General features: G+C 42.2%; 2 protein-coding genes across 3 annotated transcripts in view; both read left to right on the top strand.

Annotated features, from left to right (window-relative positions):
• Positions 1 to 17,811, top strand: part of baz2ba (bromodomain adjacent to zinc finger domain, 2Ba) — a 58,648-nt gene extending 40,837 nt beyond the window's left edge. The window contains exons 10-38 of the mRNA XM_068754694.1: positions 48 to 317; positions 652 to 712; positions 885 to 993; positions 1,723 to 1,824; positions 2,264 to 2,486; positions 2,950 to 3,042; positions 3,964 to 4,025; positions 4,230 to 4,295; positions 4,958 to 5,023; positions 5,313 to 5,357; positions 6,308 to 6,340; positions 8,183 to 8,248; positions 8,597 to 8,737; positions 9,288 to 9,542; positions 9,672 to 9,895; positions 10,001 to 10,075; positions 10,155 to 10,386; positions 10,463 to 10,525; positions 11,009 to 11,153; positions 11,368 to 12,173; positions 12,263 to 12,509; positions 12,744 to 12,899; positions 13,082 to 13,242; positions 13,368 to 13,696; positions 14,261 to 14,396; positions 14,475 to 14,621; positions 14,969 to 15,270; positions 16,071 to 16,214; positions 16,335 to 17,811. Of these exons, the coding sequence (XP_068610795.1) occupies positions 48 to 317; positions 652 to 712; positions 885 to 993; positions 1,723 to 1,824; positions 2,264 to 2,486; positions 2,950 to 3,042; positions 3,964 to 4,025; positions 4,230 to 4,295; positions 4,958 to 5,023; positions 5,313 to 5,357; positions 6,308 to 6,340; positions 8,183 to 8,248; positions 8,597 to 8,737; positions 9,288 to 9,542; positions 9,672 to 9,895; positions 10,001 to 10,075; positions 10,155 to 10,386; positions 10,463 to 10,525; positions 11,009 to 11,153; positions 11,368 to 12,173; positions 12,263 to 12,509; positions 12,744 to 12,899; positions 13,082 to 13,242; positions 13,368 to 13,696; positions 14,261 to 14,396; positions 14,475 to 14,621; positions 14,969 to 15,270; positions 16,071 to 16,214; positions 16,335 to 16,491 (4,916 nt within the window). The 3' untranslated portion in view covers positions 16,492 to 17,811. The remainder of the gene's footprint in view (positions 1 to 47; positions 318 to 651; positions 713 to 884; positions 994 to 1,722; positions 1,825 to 2,263; positions 2,487 to 2,949; positions 3,043 to 3,963; positions 4,026 to 4,229; positions 4,296 to 4,957; positions 5,024 to 5,312; positions 5,358 to 6,307; positions 6,341 to 8,182; positions 8,249 to 8,596; positions 8,738 to 9,287; positions 9,543 to 9,671; positions 9,896 to 10,000; positions 10,076 to 10,154; positions 10,387 to 10,462; positions 10,526 to 11,008; positions 11,154 to 11,367; positions 12,174 to 12,262; positions 12,510 to 12,743; positions 12,900 to 13,081; positions 13,243 to 13,367; positions 13,697 to 14,260; positions 14,397 to 14,474; positions 14,622 to 14,968; positions 15,271 to 16,070; positions 16,215 to 16,334) is intronic.
• Positions 17,812 to 18,602: 791 nt separating this feature from the next.
• The window catches only part of wdsub1 (WD repeat, sterile alpha motif and U-box domain containing 1), a 9,213-nt gene continuing 8,852 nt past the window's right edge, over positions 18,603 to 18,963 (top strand). Inside the window, exon 1 of one of the 2 annotated variants that reach the window (XM_068760708.1) lies at positions 18,603 to 18,625. The gene's annotated coding sequence lies outside the window, so the exon portion shown is untranslated. The other variant, XM_068760716.1, reaches the window with a different exon arrangement.

Below are 18,963 nucleotides of genomic sequence, written 5' to 3'. Positions count from 1 at the left end.
GAATCAGCCACTTCCTCACTACTTTGTGACCTGGACTCGCATTTCAGAATCGGACAGCAACTCCGACAGCGACATTTCTGGGAAGAAAGTGAAGGAGTTAAAGCTGCTGCCCTCTGGATCATCTAAGAAGGAGATGACTCCCCGCAGACGAACCAAAGGCCCAGAACTACTGAGCACCTCAACCACTCACACCACCACCAGCTGCTCTCCTCTAAACCTACAAGTCATCAAGACTCCCACCATTGTCACCAGCTCCAGTGCCTTGGCCTATCACAGCTCTCCTGGCTCTTCCTCCTACAGCCTTGCATCTCCATTAGGTGTGTCTTTGAATATCTGTAAAGGAGGGGTTTTCTTCTGAATAAATGATTTGAAAATTAAATGGGAAGCAGAGGGGAATACCATTAGTGAGTTTAAAAATATACAAATATACTAAAGGTATGTTTAGAAAACGATTATTGAGTTAAATGTGACCTTTACTGCTCCTCCTTAATGTTTAAAGTCATCAAACATGCATACAAAGTACCCACAAAAAGCAGTAGCTATCTGTTTACTCAAGTTCAGAGATTTTCACTGCTTCTGGTCTACAGAATAGGTTTATTTCCATAAGTTATACAGACAAATTTTCATGCTTGAACAATGCAATCTTTCCAGGCTTTGGAAAGAGGAAACGTGTGATGGATGAGAAGGAGTTGATGATACCTCTGGAGTTGGGGTAAGTACATAAGACTGAGAGGAGGAACGCTGTAATAAGCAGTTCTCTGAGGAGTTTGTTGATTTTCTTTTGTGTGTGTCACTTTCCTGATAACATCAACACATGGCTGCAAATGTATATTGCGCAAAGTCTCGGAATGATTTTTTTTTTTTTTACATCCTTTAAATCCCAGATGGCGGAGAGAAACGCGGGTCAAACCGGTAGCAGGACGGCCGCCGGGCGAGGTGGCCTACTACGCCCCATGTGGCAAGAAACTACGGCAGTACCCAGATGTGATGAAGGTAACATGGCCTGCTGCAGTTTGGTCCTCATCCATGATACATGCACAGATTTTGGGGCATGTTACTGAGCAGTTGTGAGTGGCATCTTTTAAAATATAGAGCAGCACGATATTTTTTGTGACACTGCTCACCGACATGGCTCAAACAAATCCTCAGGACTTCTGTTGTCCCAGATGAGATCCGAGCCAATCCCCACCCTGCTTTCTGTGACCCTAATAGTGAAGATGACATCCTTAGATTCATAGATTCTTGTATCACTTTTCTCACCTCTCTTTCCAACCAAAAATGATTAATGGTTAGTGTTGGGATGCACAGCTTTGGCCTCTAGCTTACTTTGTAATCTTCTTTGCACCATCAAAAGTTAAACCACTCTAATCGTCAGAATTGCCTTTGAGAGTAGCGATGCATGGATAAAAATGAAAAGGAAAAAAAAAACTCTTTCACTCACTGTTAATCAGTTGAAGGCAGTGACAAGCCTAGCATAACAACAGACAAATAATAAAGGGCCTGAATTGTGCACCCCAAGGTCAAAACCGTTTTTCTCCCCCCAAGAGCTTTTTTTGTCTCATGGCTTTTACAATGATTAGTGGCACTGCACAGATGCTCACTTTATCCTACCCCCCCCCCCCCCCCCCCTCAGTATAGTTCCCCCCAGTTGCTTTTCAATGTCGCTAATTTCACTATATTTTTCTGCCTAAACCAACGCCATAATTATTTTCTCTTCTGTAGTATCTATCCAGAAATGGAATAAGTGGCATCACGCGTGATAATTTTAGCTTCAGTGCAAAGATAAGGGTTGGTGACTTCTATGAAGCCAGAGAAGGACCCCAGGTGACTGCCTTTCATGTCTCTCTCTCTCTCTCGCTCTCTTCCCCCCTCCCCTAATCCCTGTTCATCTTTTTATCTAGAGGCAAGCAAAGATTCATGCAGCAGTCACTGACAGGGCATGGATAATAATCTACCAAAATCCTCACTAGTCCTAGTTCATAGATTTCTCACTGTGTATGGAAAATGTAATAATCAGTTGACATTACTTCCACAGGTGACCAGTGATAAATGACATGTTATGCAGAATAGTGAAAAACTGAGGGGACAGAGTAAAACTAGATGATAAATCAAAGATCAATCAATACTATGCATTGTTTTTTAATTCTTTATTATAGGAAATGCAAATGAAATTCATTTAAAACATAATCTCTTACCTCAAACTGTTCAGACTTTCATCTCTTACCTATCATTCTGAATCTCTCCATTCCTTTTCACTCGCCAGGGTTTACAGTGGAGCCTGTTGAAGGAAGAGGAAGTCATTCCTCGCATTTTGGCTATGGAAGGACGAAGGGGCCGTCCCCCTAATTCAGAGCGTCAGTCAGTGGGTGAAGGGGCCAAAGGTAACCGACGGAGGAAGGGGCGTCCCCCAAATGTTGGTAATCCGCTGGTACCTGAGGGCCCCAGTCCTAGTGAAGTCAAACTCCTACGCAAGCTAGAGGCTCAAGGTTAGCAGAGGAAATGAGCTCAGAAATATTGTGCAATAAATAACATTAATCAGCAGGTCATTCTTTTTGGCAGCACAGACAAAGGAAGGAGTTTAGAATATTTGTTTTGTCTATGGACAAGTCAGTTTTGTCTTCTTTGTGAAGCTTGGTTAGACCCAAAACTTATATATAGCAACACAAAATACTTGATGAGATTTAGCAGCATTTATGACTTTTCTAATATCTCTTTTATTATTTTAATGATAATAGTTATAATACTCAGTGAGCTTGACTCTCACAATAATATTTTAATTGTGTACTGTACTGTATATCCTGACGGTTTAAATGTTAACGGCAAAGAGAATAGTATACGTCAGTAGTTTGGTTGGAATTGTGCGCATTAATTATCTCTTTCCTAACATGTCAGGCTACATCAGCATCCGTGCATTCTCATGAAATGTCTTACTGAATTGAATCTGTGCAGAAATAGCCCGACAAGCTACCCAGATGAAACTGATGAGGAAACTGGAAAAGCAGGCACTGGCCCGGGCAGCCAAAGAAGCTCGGAAACAGCAAGGTAAATGCAGTTTGTTTGTTTTTTTATCATTAATAAGAGTCACTGGGCTGTAAAGACGGTTTGATCTAATTGAATAAAGAATGAATAAAAAAGACAAAATAAATGACAACGACAATATTACTTTGTTGCAAACATCAACAAATGTAAAATTTGCAGTAAAGTATAAATAAAGGAATAAAAGTGAAAGGAATTCACCTCTTGGTGGACATTTAAAATAACGTAGCAGTATTTCTGAGTTTGTAGTAACGTGAGGTTCGTCCTTGGAGACACTCGTGCTGCTCTTGGAACCTTTTTTTTGTATTTATGTACATATTTATTGGTTTTACTTTGAAGGACAACCTTTAATCTTCTTCCTGCTCTAATTTGTAAGCTGCCGTGCTGCTGTTTTTTTACGTGACATTTTCCTGATGCATTTTTATTCCAATACATGACATGAATGATAAACAGTCACATCAAAATGTCAGTGCTGTGTGCGTATTCATAATTTACCGGTACACTGGAATCACACATGATAAATATTCGAAAGTGTATGATCAACGACTTAACTGAAATCGTAGCTATTTTGGTTTGTGTTCATGTTTTTACATTTTTGCATGTTCTAATTTCACCTCTGCTTAAAACAGTAAAATCGTTATGCAGTCGCTAATAATTTCATTGAAGAAGAGGATGTGAATCTGGTCCTAGTGTAATAATTAATACATTCAAATGTTGCTGATCATAAAGTTTCTTTCTCTCTGTTTGGCTTCTCTTCACCAAACTATGTTTTAGTCACTCAACTCCATGGAATTTCAACATTTATCATCGTTTCTTGAGAATTACTTCTTAGTTGCGATTGTCTTGATTTCACGTAGACCTCCGGAATTAGCAACATGCAACTATATCGTCGTAAACACTAATGCAACACTGACTTGGTTCTTGCAGCCATCATGGCGGCGGAGGAGAGAAAAAAACAGAAAGAGCAGATCAAGGTTCTCAAGCAGCAGGTGGGTCTGCTTTTTTACACGCGTTGACATACTGTTTTCTTTCCCTCCTGGTCATCTGACACTCTTTTTCTTTGTTTTCAGAGAAGGAATGCTGCATCTTGAATTTTTCAATTAGGATCATCATTTTGTACTGCAGCGTGTGATTTTCAGTGTGTTTTCCCTTGCCTCAAATATGATGAGATTACGTTGTTGTTTTTTTAACAGGAAAAGATCAAGCGTATTCAGCAGATTCGGGTGGAGAAAGAACTCAGGGCGCTGCAAATTGTGGAGGTACAGAATCTGTTCCAACAGTAGCTCTGATTAAGCAGAACATTCCTGGAGAGCTGCAACCCTCAATCTATAGTATTTTAATCTTCCTAAAGCTCATTACTGAACAGCAGCACGCATTGGAGGGAGTTGCGTCTTCTTAGGCATAATTCCACATGGAACTAATGCTAAATTGGTCTTGGTTGACGGCTGTTGAATATTAAAATGGCTGTTGCTGCCTCTTCAGACCTTATTTAAATTGGACAGAAAAGTCTTTTTTTTTCTTCATCAGACAACAGTAACAGTTTAGCATAAGTGGGTCGAGTTAAAAAATATATATAAAAAGGTGCTGTTTTGCACACACAAACACATGTGTGAAGATGCGTGAGCCTCCACACACACAATTATACCGTAGGAGCTTCAAAGTGTTTTAGCAGGACCAAATCAATTTTGAGTTGACACGGTTGACAAGCTACTCTGAACAGGAGGCTTCAGCATATTCACAATTAGGTCTTAAAGAGACACATTATTCACTCACTGTGTTTTACAAATTTCACCGGCATTCAGAAGCATCGAAATCTTTGTTCAAACCAGAAAACTGCAATCAGCTGCAGCAAAGCTTCTCATCTAAGACTGATTGACGCTTGTCTGCCTCTGTTACTCCTGACATTAATCTTTATTCATAGGCCAAACGGAAAAAGAAGCAAGAAGCTGCCAATGCCAAAATAGTGGAGGCTGAAAAACGGATAAAGGTATGTTTATGTGTTTTAAATAAAAACCCTTAAACCACATGTAAAATGACATATTAATGTAAATATCCGCACCAGCATATCTTAATATCTCATATAAGAAAAAAAAACTGATTAGATTACTTTACATGCGTCACAATGTGGAGCTTGCTTCGTTTAACAAGTAGCTGACAATAAATCTTCCTTTGAAAGAGGCTGAGTTTCCATCAGTCTCTAGTGATATTTTCATGATTTGGCACAATTGAAGTATATAGATTTGTTTTTAATTATTATTATCTTTCTTGCATTGAAGGAGAAAGAGATAAGGCGGCATCAGGCAGAGATTCTCAAACATCAGGTAGGCGTTCACCACAACCTGCTCAGCCTTTTTGAGTATCAACGATCACAACTCTTTAGTATAGAAGTGTGTGGGGCTAAACCAGTGACAGAAAATTTTGGCATCAAAATGAATTTAAAAAAATGTGTGTATGACTATAGACATGAATGCATGGTTAGAGTGTAGCCCTCGTCTGATGTGAGTAAAAGAGCTGCAGAGAGAAATGGGCCCAAAACACTTGTGGTTCGAGAGTGTCATTAGAAATAGCGGCAGCTGCAGGCTGTGGGCATGTTGGGGCTTCACGGCTCTAACTCCACCAGGCAGACAGCAGAGTAGACCGCTGCTCCCGAGTAGTGACGTTTGTTATTAGTAAACGGATTTCAAAATCACACTCTCCTTGCCCCCTCCCACAAACGCCTCCTCGCCAAGCCAAAAAGGTGATGAATCATTGAAACTGAAAAGCAGCGGCTCTCGAAAAATACTGTCAGCGAAAAAATTAAAATAAAGAAAAGCTGCGAGTAAAAAAATGCAAACACACACACACAAAAACAAAATCCGAAAAAAATAAATCTGAATACGATAAAATACTGTATAATAAATGATATAATATAAATATCTGTGTTTTGTTTTTGTTTGCCAAATATTTGTTTTGGTGCCAATTCAACAGTTTTTCAAATACAGATGTTCCAATGCCAATATTTATTTTATTTATTTTGTGTTCAGACACAGTTTTCAATTACAAATTCTATTTTGAATGCCAAAACACACTGTCAGTGTTTTACCCCCTCATAAATGTCCAGGTGCATATGTGTTCTGTAAGAGTGTGTGAGTATTTATATCTAGTAAATGTGATTGTGGCTTGTTGCCAAGCTTTTAACTGATAAGTATTCTCTTTATTAAACCCCATGGTTTTGGTATTGCTATTGGATATTACTTCTGTTCCATAATATTTTGCCAACTCTCTCTGCTAGGAGTTGGAGAGGCATAGACTAGATATGGTATGGGTATGTTTATTTTTGTACATCTAACACCTGCATCGTGTAACTGGTTGTGTTATGGTTGTCATAGCAATGCATTAAGTGTAGCACTGGCTGCTGTCATACTACATTCTTCTGCATGGCTTTCCAGCAAAACCAACAAAAGAGTAAAACAAGTCAGTATGCTGCCTCCATCTGCTTGTCCTGAGGGACAACTGACCCCGTCATGGGGGGGCCAGGCAGCTTCTGTCCCCCCCTCCCCCATCCTCACCCTTCTTCTCAGAATGCATTGCAAAGACTGCTAGCCAATCCACACTCACTGTCTGAAAGTGCACTCGAGGAGTTTCCATCCATCACACACATTGTCTAACTGTTGTATTGGAGTAGCCTGTGTTGCCCATGAGTGCTTGATGATTTCGGCCCAGACATTGAGCTTGTGTCTGTTCGTCTGTGCATCTGTTTTTTTTTTGCAGTCCACAGAGCGCTGGACTTTAACCCTGCCCAGTCACAGCCTCTCTGTCATTCATTGTTCCTGTACTCTGCCCAGAGAATGAAAAACGCCACTGAGAATCATTTTGTCTTTATGGTGGAGATACGTCAAAGCTGAAACCTCAGTTTGGTGGGGGCGCAGCACAAACGCTGATTGGAAAATAGACTGGATAGACTTGAGGGGAAAAACAATGTAGTCAATTCCACTATGATGACAAATATGGTTCTTTGTAGCACTTTATTTTGGCCTGGCTGTCTTGCTTGTAGCCCTACTCACTCATACACAGTTGCAGCTGAATCCACAGGTCTGCTTTTCTGTTTCGCAGTTACTATGTGCCACTTGTACCCTCAATCGCAGTGAAATGAAGGGGGCCAAAATCATCTCCTCCTGGTGTTTGGAGTTTATCCACTCAGCTGCATTGCTTTTCATTCATATTGTCATTTATTCATGAATTGAGAAGCTACAAAAAGCTGAATGCCACAGACTAAAAAAAAACGTTGCTCTATTTGAAGTTTCCTCATTTGTAGATAAATCAAGCCAAGAATAACATGGAAATACTTCAACGGTGCGCTTGGCAAAACAATGCACACCAACCGAATCATTTGGTGGCGATGTGCAGGAAATGTCCTTGGCAAGCCCTAATAGAGCCAATTGTGTCTGTCTGGTGGATGACAGAGTGAACGACAGCCTGATACGGTGGAGCGAGAAACATAAAGAGATGAAATGAACTGATAGTCACCAGTGATTCTCGTGCCCTTTTGCAGTAGACTGCGCATCACGCACCGAAGGATAACATAGATGTCTCATCCTGCACAGCAATCACGCCCCCCCCCCCCCCCCCCCAATACTTACGCTGCCAAAGCCACTAAAGTGAAACTCCTCGTTTGAAACTAACCTTTCCCATCCATTCACATTTACTGCCCCCCGTGGAAAATATTAAGAGAATGACACGCCAAATAAACAATAGCATTGACTTGTGCAATGGAATTTATTATGTTGATTTCAACAACATTGTGGCATTTCAGACGACTTCCGGCAACCAGCATTTGTTGCTTTTGACGCGTCAGCTTTAGCTTAGAGGCGCCGTCACCGATTCCAGCTGCTTCTCTTTTTTGAGCCCGTCATCACATCTATTTTGTATCGCATCGACGTATGTGTTGCTTTTTGGTTGTCATTGTACTACTGTACGTTTCACTTATGCTTCCACTATACATGTAAAAATGCATACATGTGAAGCATTGTTTTTTGTTTAAGTACGGTCCCTCTATTGAAAGTAGTCCAATCACGATCTTCATTAATAAATGCTGCATTTCATTAATCTCGGGTGATGCATGCACAGCGAGTGCTTGTTAATGTGCCTTTGTCTTTTGCCACTCTAGGAGAGGGAGAGGAGGAGGCAACATGTAATGTTGATGAAGGCTGTTGAGGCACGCAAGAAAGCAGAGGTAGCCCATATAAGCACATAAATAAATGCGGAAATGCAAACACACACAGTCCATTCCATGAAAAGAGCCAAATCATTATTCTCTGGATGGATTCTAGCTTTCTCTTCTTCCTGTGTGGCCTTTCCTTTCATTCATTTTTTTTTTTTTTTTTACAAACTTACCAATTCTAAGATTCTGGCCCTCAAGCACGTTTCCTTTGAATGCACAGCAGCATTAGGCTGAATTCTAATACTGCTCAGCAAATTCAAGAAAAACTTCCTGCCTGTTTTCACATGCATATAATTACACACACACACACACACACACACTTAGCTTCCCTAATGCTCCCTTGAATTCCGGACCCTCTAGGAGCGTGAGCGCTTGCGGCAGGAGAAAAGGGATGAGAAACGGCTCAACAAAGAGCGTAAACTGGAGCAACGGCGGCTGGAGCTGGAGCTAGCAAGGGAGTTAAAGAAGCCCAATGAAGACATGTGTCTGTCCGATCACAAGGTAGCTCACCCGGTCAATTATTTGGATGTTAGGTAGATTACCAGCCTCCCAACTGTATATTTGCATTCACACAAATATGGCACATTGGGCCATCAGTCACATAGTCACAAAATGTTGCATCTATTTTTTTTATATTAATAGTATTATTATTATTATTATATTATTAGTTGTAGTAATAGTAGATGTAATATTAGTAGTCATAGTTGTAGTAGTAGAAGTAATATTAGTCGTAGTAGTTGTAGTTTTGTTATACTGTAGTTATATTAAATTTTTCCCTCTGTGTCATTATTTGCAGAGATGTGTTGGTGTTCAATACTTTTATATACGTTGAAGAGTCTGCCCCCAAGTGGCAAATAGGGAGAACTACATAGTGTACAAATTACAGACCTGGAAAGTATCTTTATGATACAATCGCTCAAAATCTAATAACAGCGTTCCCCTTCATAGTTTAATTTAAATCAGCACTGGCTTTAAAGAAGATTACAATTACAGTAATACTCAAAACAAAATCACAGAATATTCCTAACTTTTCCCACTTTGTTTGGCGCAGCCTCTCCCTGATTTTTCTCGGATTCCTGGGCTCATCTTACCGGGCCAGGCTGTTTCGGACTGCCTGATGCTGATGCAGTTCCTACGCGGCTTTGGGAAGGTTTTGGGACTCGATTTGAATTTGGATGTGCCCACTCTGGGCATGCTACAAGAAGGCTTGCTCAATATAGGGGACAGCATGGGGCACGTCCAAGATCTTCTGGTAAAACTGCTATCTCTAGCCGTCTGCGATCCGGGTTTGCCACCTGGACAAAGGGTGAGTTTGAAAGTAATCAGAAACCAGAGGAATTTTTGAATTTTTTTACATTTCATTTGATGTTTAGATTGAAGGAATGAAAGTATTTGTCAATCTTAGCTGTTGGGTCATCCTCTCCTTTTATATCAGACAAAAACAATGCTGGGGGACCACCTGACCAACGTTGGGATCAACAGGGACAACGTGTCTGAGGTGCTACAGATGTACATGGGAGCCCACTGTGCCAATACAGAATTAGCCCCTCTTGCCCTCAGTTTGAAGACCAAGGCTTTTCAGGCCCACATGCCGGCCCAAAAGGCCTCCATCCTGGGCTTTCTTGCTAATGAGTTGGCCTGTAGCAAAGCTGTTATAAGGTGGGAGAAGCAGCTGGAAATTATTTAATGCAATTATCATTACTTTCTGAGAAGAAACATTTGTATAAAGGCACAACTTTTGCTGATGGCACTGCCCCCCTACAGTGAGATTGACAAGAACCTGGATCAGATGGCAAACATGAGGAAGGACAAGATCATCATGGAAGGCAAACTGAAGAAGTGAGCTTTTTATTTAACGCCTGTTTGATGCTTTAATTCTCTATGCACTGTCGCACTGAATCTGTGTGCGTTCACACAGGTTGAGGAACATTTATGCCAAACGTACTGGGAGGAGGGAAGCCAGTATGGGCCTCGAAGAGAACCAATCTGTCTGCACTCCGTCCTCTGCCACCAAACGAAAGAGAAAACTCGGGGGAGACAGCGATGACGACGACGACGACGAAGATGACAGCGATGACCAGGCAGAGGACGATGAGGATGAGGAGGAGGAAGACCTGAAAAAGATTAGAAGAGTGGAGACATATGATGAGGTACAAACAGATCCATGCATACATTTCCCAAACGGACATTGAATGGTTGCAGATATTTATGGGGTTTATTTATTAGGATGAAGTTGATCAAGCCACCAGTCTCGAGGAACTGGAGAAGCAAATAGAGAAACTGGCCAAGGTATGATCAACTTACATTTAACATACATTTATAAGGTTGGTTGACACAGGAAATGTTTGATTAAAAGTGGACAAACCATGGAAACGCAAATTATTATTGCTGTGCAGTAATGCAGGTTTTGACTGTGTTATTAATTTAACAAAATAGACCACACAATAAACACTTCCTACGCTCACATAATTCAATAGATTGTGTGTTAGAAGTGCGCAAATGATCAAAACAACCTTTAAACATGTATTTGCACAGTGTGTATTAAAAACAATCATGTTTGTTGAACATTTTAGGAACACAAACTGACAAAAGGTTATTTGCTACTTAAGGCTTTATAATTATCTTAATAAATTACCTCATTAACTTGGTATGTAGTGCTGAATATGTCATGATGTTACAAAAATGCATTAGGTACCATACTTGCCTGTTGTTTGCCTGAAGGCCTGTAGCTCTAAATAATTACAACACAATGTCGCTTTTGTATCTTTGCAGCAACATCATCAGATGAGAAGAAAGCTGTTTGAAAGCTCACACTCTCTGCGCTCCATGATGTATGGCCAGGACCGCTACCGCCGGCGGTACTGGGTGCTACCCCATTGTGGGGGGGTCTTTATTGAGTCCATGGAGAGTGGGGAAGGTAGCTACATTGCAATGCACACACACACACACACACACACTTGCAACCACAAATTAGCAGTGGAGGAACAGGATTTAGTAAAGTGTCATCACCTTATCCCTTTTATGAATAGCTGAGTAGTTAAATGTGTGTGTGTGTTATAAAGTTGGGTGTAAAATCTCAGAATTTCAGCACTGAATTTTCAGCAACATGGCAATGTGTCACTTCCCTGCAGCTCCAGAGGAACTGGAGGAGGAGCGACAGAGGAGGAGGAGAGCAGCAGAGGAGGTCAAGGTCAAAGAGGAACCCCAGGAGATTCAAGTCCAAAAGGAAAAACTCACAGCCAATGCTGACGCACAGTACCCTCAAGCACATGGCTCGGAGGAGCAGAAACAGGAGGAAAATGAGCACGAGGGGAAGAAAAGCGCCCTTTTCTACCAGCAGCCAGACTGTGTGTCCAAATTGTGCACATTGTGGGACACTGAGAAAGAAACTGTGAATGCAGAAGAGAAGGAAAGCCCTCGCGTGAGACAAAACGGCAGTCCCGTGGGACATCCTGTAGCCACAGCCACAGTGACATCATCCTGTCCCTCTACCAATACCTCTGAGCCAGCAGTAGCATCCAGCCCCTCCGTGGTGACCCCCAATGACATTACAAATATCCTTCCCCTAGCCTCTACGTCTCTATCTGTTCAGTGCCTCCCAGCCCCACGTGACAGCCCGGGGAACACTCCTCCAACGACATCCCCTGCCCCGTCTCCACACCTCACATTCCAAGCCAACGACCAGCTACTCAGAGTTCTGACAGAGAGGAGCGGACACTGGTTCAGTCTGCTCCCTCGTAACCCCTGTGACCTTGCTTCCCTCACCACAACTCCTCCAGGGGCACCACGCCTGTCTCCTCAGGCATCCTCCACCCCAGCCAAGCCCAGATCCCCACCTCCGTCTCCTGCCCTGCCTCTCACGCCTTCTGCTGCCTCAGCTTCTGGCAGCCCGCACCACCCGGCTGGCCTCCTCAACTACCCGCTGTCGGCCCTGCAGGTGAGGCTGCTGGCTGAGCTGTCTTGTTTTTAGTATCGTTGTGTTTTGCTTGCACTCAATGAACTCAACTGGGACTCTTTTCTTCCCAGGTGAAGTCAGGTTGTTCATTGCTGGGGGTTTCTTTAGGAAGCTGGCCTAGTGGTATCATGAGTCTACCTTTGTGCACCAGTCCCAGCCCCATGCAGGGTCATTCCCTAGAGGGCAACACAGCAGCAAGTCACTCCAGTAAGAGTGAATCACCTTTACCTCGCATTGAAAAAACCTTATCCATGCCCTGTCTGGCCATGGAGATGCCCAAATCCCTGGACCACCCCTTGCCTCGGCCTATTCCAGAGGGTGAGTGTCGAAAATAAAATGAAAAGTAGGAGCTGTAACAAGCCTCCGGTTTTTAACTGAAGAGAATTCACCTACCTGAAAAGATTTGACTTGCTTGAGCAGTCCAGTATAATTTGGATTCGGAAACGTTCTGCTCTTTTGGGTGTGACACAGTTGAATGAAACACCTTTTTTTTTGCGGTGAGGTAGGTTTAGCGTCTCCTGTCTTACATGCCTTTTGTTTTCACGGTCTCAGAGCTGCTCACAGGGTGGTGGCGGGTGTCTGACATTGAGCAGCTGAGGGCTTTAGTCAATGCGCTACACAGCCGAGGCATCAGGGAGAAGGGCCTCCAGAGGCAGATGCAGAAATACATGGAGACCATCCCCCAGGTCTGCACCAGACACAGAGACGGTAAGGGTCCCAGCCTTCCTCCTGAGGTTGCGTATGAAATACGAAGCTGTCCTTGATGATTCATGAACACACTGCGAGTACTTTATTATGGTAGTACTGCATGGATAGTTGCGCTGCACGGTTTCTGTCGAGTGTGTTTGTGTATCTGTGGCTTACTGAGATCTGCCATGTTGTCCATTTAGTGGCCATGATTGAGCTGTGTGAGCTGGAGGAGAGCCAGGTCAGTGTGGAGTCAGTGCGAGGCTGGTGTGTTGAGGAGCAGGCGATGGAGATGGACATCGCGGTGCTGCAGCAGGTGGAGGAACTGGAGAGGAAGGTCACTGCAGCCAGCCTGCAGGTCAAGGTGAAGGGTTGTCATGGGATCATCATATATCCTACACCCGACCCACAATGCACTTTGCTCGCAGCGTTTTAAATGTGTTTAAACACGTGGAGGGGTGTGATTCTAATCAGCCTTTCCTCGCTCAGGGTTGGTCATTTCCAGACCCTCAGTCTGAACGAGAGGACCTGGTGTATTACGAGCACAAGCCCCCCACTAAATCAACACCGGCGTCGGCAAACATGGGAGACAGGGACTCCAAGGAGCATTCTGAGGAACGGGGAGAGAAAGGTGGGGTGATGCGTCACCCGGACAACCCGTTGGACATTGCAGTGACGCGTCTGGCCGATCTGGAGCGCAACATCGAGAGAAGGTACCTGAGGAGCCCCTTAGGTACCACCATTCAGATCAGGCTGGATAATGTGGGTACGGTCACTGTCCCTGCCCCCGCCCCATCCACTAGTGCTGACAGGGAAGGGTAGGTCATTTCTCCAACCAAAGCTCCCCACTCTCCCACTAAGACCCTTTCCTCTCTGTTTGTGTGCTTTGTTTCCCATTTTATCAAAGAGTGGGGGTCTTTGCTGCTTTCACTGCAGATGTTTGTGGTGGCTTGTTGCATTTTTGTTTCTTTCATTCTTTTTTTGGGGGGGGGCGGGCTGGGTGCTCCACCCAGCTTTATTTTATTCTTTTACTGGTTTGTTTTCTGCAGCCATCTGCATGTCACTGTGCATCAGTAACCTTGGTTATGTGCATACTCATGGCTCCCACTTCACAGAGTACTTACACAGGGTTTAGTCCTTTGGTCTTTCTGCATGAACGTCCCCTTAACATGACACAATTGGTGTGAACTTCTCCCTGGTGCCCTACACCCCTAAAATCCTCATGCCCATCCTCTGCACATCTGGATCTCTCTATGGTTTGCTGTCTTGTTCAGGCTGATTTAAACTGATACAGCTTTCTGCTTTTGCATAGAAATTTCACAGACAAATGTGGATTTTCATTTTTCATCAACTTCCCCTCATTCCTCATTATACTCTCCCAGGTGTGAAGAGGAGGTCGCTCACGGGATGAAGGTGTGGAGGAAGGCCCTGGCTGAAGTGCGCAGTGCCGCCCAACTGGCCATGTGCATCCAGCAGCTGCAGAAGTCCATCGCCTGGGAGAGGTCCATCATGAAAGTGGTGAGCAGCTGCCAGAATAGAACTCATTCTTGTCCGGATATGGACGTTTGATTTTAATGGATGCATTCGTTTTGGTAGTACTGTCAGTTGTGCAGGAAGGGGGATAATGAGGATCTGCTCCTGCTGTGTGATGGCTGTGACAAAGGCTGCCACACTTACTGCCACAAACCCAAGATCACCAGTATCCCAGAGGGAGACTGGTACTGCCCAGCCTGCATTTCAAAGGTAGGCAGTGATTTTTAATGCATTTCCCTTTCGTGGCTCACCTGTTGAGAGAAGCCTACTTACCTGCTCGAGTGTTTATTCTGTTTGATTCATATCTTGTAAAGTGGTAAAGGATATTAAATGACAAACAGAAGACTCTATATGTCTGTTCACATGAATAAAACAAAGAATCTCTTTCCTTTACAAAGTGTTAATGTAGTCAGAAGCCAAAGTAAATATTATTGGTGATGCCAAACATAACAACTCAAACCTCTCGTCTACAAAAGGACAGTGTTAAAGATCCGGTACTTTTCCCTTCATTTTAATTGCACCAGATATGATGAAATGTGTCATTTTTCTCTGGACAGGCAAGCGGGCCAGCATCCAAAAGCAAAAAACCTCCAAGCAAACAAGTAGCATCCAGCGGAGGTGGCGGTAAGAAAGGCGGAGAGGTGAAGAAGAACGGGAAGCAGGCAGGCAACGGGGAAGTGCCAGAGGACGAATCGGCCAGTGCCAACAGCACGCCCAAGAAGGGAGCGAAAGACACCAACAGGAAGAGGAAAACAGAGGAGAGGTCACCTGCTCTACCAACAGCCAATCAGGAGAGCCCTGTGTGTGTGAAACGAGCCAAGACAGCTAGAGACAACAACAGGGACCTGGGATTATGCAGGTATGTGTCTCTGACTTGCTCACACTTGTTTCTGTTGATCCCTGAAATTTAAAATCCTCTTTGTTATTTATATCAAATCCAATAGTGCCTTTTCTATCAACTCTCCATATCATTTAATTCCCATGTGTGGTATTTTTATTAGAATAGATTTATTACGTTCAATCAGTTTACAGAGAAGATCCAGATACAGACATGAGGCAGAGACAGTGGAGGGAATAATTTCCCTTTGGGATTATTAGTATTCTGATTCTGATTCTGATTTGTTATCAGTATGCCTAAGCAAGCAAGGGTGAAAACTGTAGCGTCCATAATGCAGTTAAAAGGCAGATTTGGAACATCACTAATCTAAAATAGCCAAAGCAACAAATTCAAATTAGAAAACAGAGGCAGAGGCAACAGTCAAACCCGAAACACCTTACAGGAGACAGGAAGAGCACGGGGAACACAAGGAAAAGCCTTGATTGAGTGATTCAAGGAAATAGAGATTAAATTATCAGGAAAGAGGAGATAATGAGAAAAGGGTATTTAGGGTGGAGGAGACCAAGGAGAAAACAGGGTAGAGGCACAAGGGTGAGAGCATCAGGAGCAGGGAAACAACAGGCATACAGAAACGCACTTATAAACAGGAAGCGACAAACGTAAACCCCAAATTACAAGAGGATTATTGTGTTGACTGCTTTTCATGTAAAAACACAAATGGTGTTTACGACCTGTCATCAGATAAAGATTTGAATCAGTTGCCTGCATTTTGCACAGACACATTATTTATAATTGTGTGTGTGTGTGTTTGGGTTCAACAGAGTACTTCTTGCTGAGTTGGAGCGTCATCAGGATGCATGGCCTTTTCTCACACCCGTCAACCTGAAATCAGTCCCCGGATACAAGAAGGTCATAAAGAAACCGATGGACTTCTCCACCATACGTGAGAAGCTTGTGAGCAGCCAGTAAGTTTCCGTCACCTCCGTGCATCACAGAATTTTAAAAGCCTAAGTCGGTCCTTTTCGGGAAAATACATTTTAGTCGCAGTTATATTTTCTCACGCTAAGATTTGATCTGTGTTTCAGGTATCAAAACCTGGAGACTTTCATCATTGATGTCAACTTGGTGTTTGATAACTGTGAAAAATTCAATGAAGACAATTCAGACATTGGTCGAGCCGGTCATACCATGAGGAAGTTCTTTGAGAAGCGCTGGACGGAGCTTCTGAAACAAACAAACTAAACACCTGTTTAGATCCTCCCCGTAAACCCATTCAACTTTTCATACTGGAGCACCAGGTTTTACTTTAATTTTTATTTTCCTGATGGAGGATGTGGCTTTTCAGGATGGAAGAAGAAGTCAAATTCTTAATAATAATAATGAACCCATGGTGTGCTGAAGAGAAGTGTCGGCCCTGAAAAAGCAAAAAATAATTAAAAAATAATGTTACAAGATGTGCGCTGGATTTTATTACAACAGGGATAAAGGCCCCAAAGAGTCGCGGAGAAATGGGGTGTCATAGTGCAATACCATTCCCTGTCTCAGAACACTGCACTGAATTAATCCTCAACTGTCACTGATGTGTCTGCGCTAGAATACTTTCCACTATTTGTAAATAGACTTTTGTTATTTAATCGTATTATAGTGAATGTATTTAATTTTTTTAATAATTATTTATGAATCAAGGTCCACTTCATTTTCTATGAAAAGGAAGAATCAGCTAAACTGCTTTGAATTAAAAAAAGGAATGTGTCTTTGTGTTATAATTTTTTCTCCCAAATAGCAAACAAAGCCAAGAAAAAAATAAAAATAAAACCCTGTTTACACTGTTCTGTGCGTTGCGGCATCAGAGGACTGTATTCGTTTGTTCAAACTGTAAAACTGCATTTATTTACAGGAAAAGCAGAGGAACAGTTAGACAATAGTGATTCATGTGTATATACTGTTTATTAATGTCAATATTATGGTCTTGTTTGGAACGATGTGTAAAAATTGTTTAAGAATATTAAGATATTGTTTATGCCTTAGAATGATTGTAGCATTCTATTTTAGTGAACGTGTTGAAAACATTATCATAAATATTGTTTGTACAGTATATACATAATCCTCTGCAAACACTGTGGTATCCTTAATCTTGGTAGTGCCTACCCTTCCAACAGGGGCATGTAGGGGATGTTATTGTTTTTAGTTTTCATCTTAAATGACATTTCTTTTTCTTTTTTTTTTTTACATAATTTCAATCCAGCAAGGCCTCCAAAGTTGGACAGTGACATAAATCATTCCTCATCACAAAAGAAAAAAGGCATTCAATTATGCTTCCACGATTCATTTCCTCGTAATCTGCCACAATACAGAGGACCTAAGGCCATTTGTAACCACTGTGTTGAACCTTGCTGTGTGTTGTGGCCCGATGGAGGCAGCTAGATTTTTTTGTACCCAAGTCAAAAGTACTTGAAGTTACTTTATTTAAGATATTGTGGAAGAAAAGTATCATTCTTTTGTAGGAGCTTTATTTTTCACTAGTGTGTGGCACGGACCTATTAAAAGGATGTTTTTCAATGTAAATGACTCATGGTTGTTTTATTTCAATCCCATCCAACATAGATGCTTTTGATAAAAAAAAAAAAAGTGTTTTGGTATATTTGTGTCTTAATGTAGATTATTAATGCAATTTAAAAAAAAATGAAGCACTCAGCAGCGACCATGTTATCTGGGTTCAATTTCAAGCAGGCAGAAGTTTGTATTTAGATTACTGAATGGGAATTATAGTGGACGTTTTCCATATTGAGGGAAACTGGCAGCGGTCGTAATAAAAATCAAGCTCCACCAGATTAACAACATATGATGATTTACAAATCCATGAAAATGAAGGCGACAGGGATATGAGTTTAATTATGAATAAGACTTGATCGACAAAACAAATTTTGAACTTTGGAAAATGTGTGCCCTGTAATACAATGAACTAGATGAGATTGTAAATACTTTTGTCAATAGCGGTCTGTGTCGGCCATAACATTTAATTACTCAGTAACTAAGGTGTAAAATTAAATGTTGTGCATTAAAGCAGTGCAGCAGAAATAAGTCACTTAGTAGCTCATTAAAATAAAGACCTTTTACTTTTCAAAACACCTCAAGAGCCTGATCCTGTATTATTATTAGTATTTTTATTCACTGCCTTTTTTGATAATAATTCTTCAACCTTTCTGGACCTAAATTTGGCTGTTTGTCTTATTTTTGTTGACGCTTTGAATGACGCAGCTTCGTTTGGCTCTCGGGGATCCACCAATGAGACACGAGATGACGTCATCAGATAAAGTCAGCTGGTCGAACAGGAAGTAAACAACACCGGACTGAGGGGACAAGCCGACGGAAAACGGTAAAGCTCACTGTTTTAGGTGGCATTGCAAACAGGATTCTTTTTATTTATTGCCAGAGGTTGTTTTTTGGGGCGAGGCTGTCACCGTGTTCGCGCTCGTGAGTAATATTTAACGGACATCATGGAATATAATGTTCTTTTTCTCGGTTTTGCGGAACCATTAGCTTTAGCCTCTGTCCGGCCCACAGCGCCTCCAGATCCAGGATCTCTAGTTCCGGCTGGTCTTCTTTGAGCCATTAAATGTGCAATATGACATTTTGAGTTAAAATGAGAAAACATAATGTCAGCTGCCGAAATAAGGACGAGATGTGTCTCACAGCAAGCTTTTATTGAAATGG

This window comes from Brachionichthys hirsutus, chromosome 1 (genome assembly GCF_040956055.1).
Source record: "Brachionichthys hirsutus isolate HB-005 chromosome 1, CSIRO-AGI_Bhir_v1, whole genome shotgun sequence".
Classification (NCBI taxonomy): Eukaryota; Metazoa; Chordata; class Actinopteri; order Lophiiformes; family Brachionichthyidae; genus Brachionichthys; species Brachionichthys hirsutus.
Note: the sequence above shows the minus strand (reverse complement) of the source record. Positions and strands in the feature narration are given on the sequence as shown.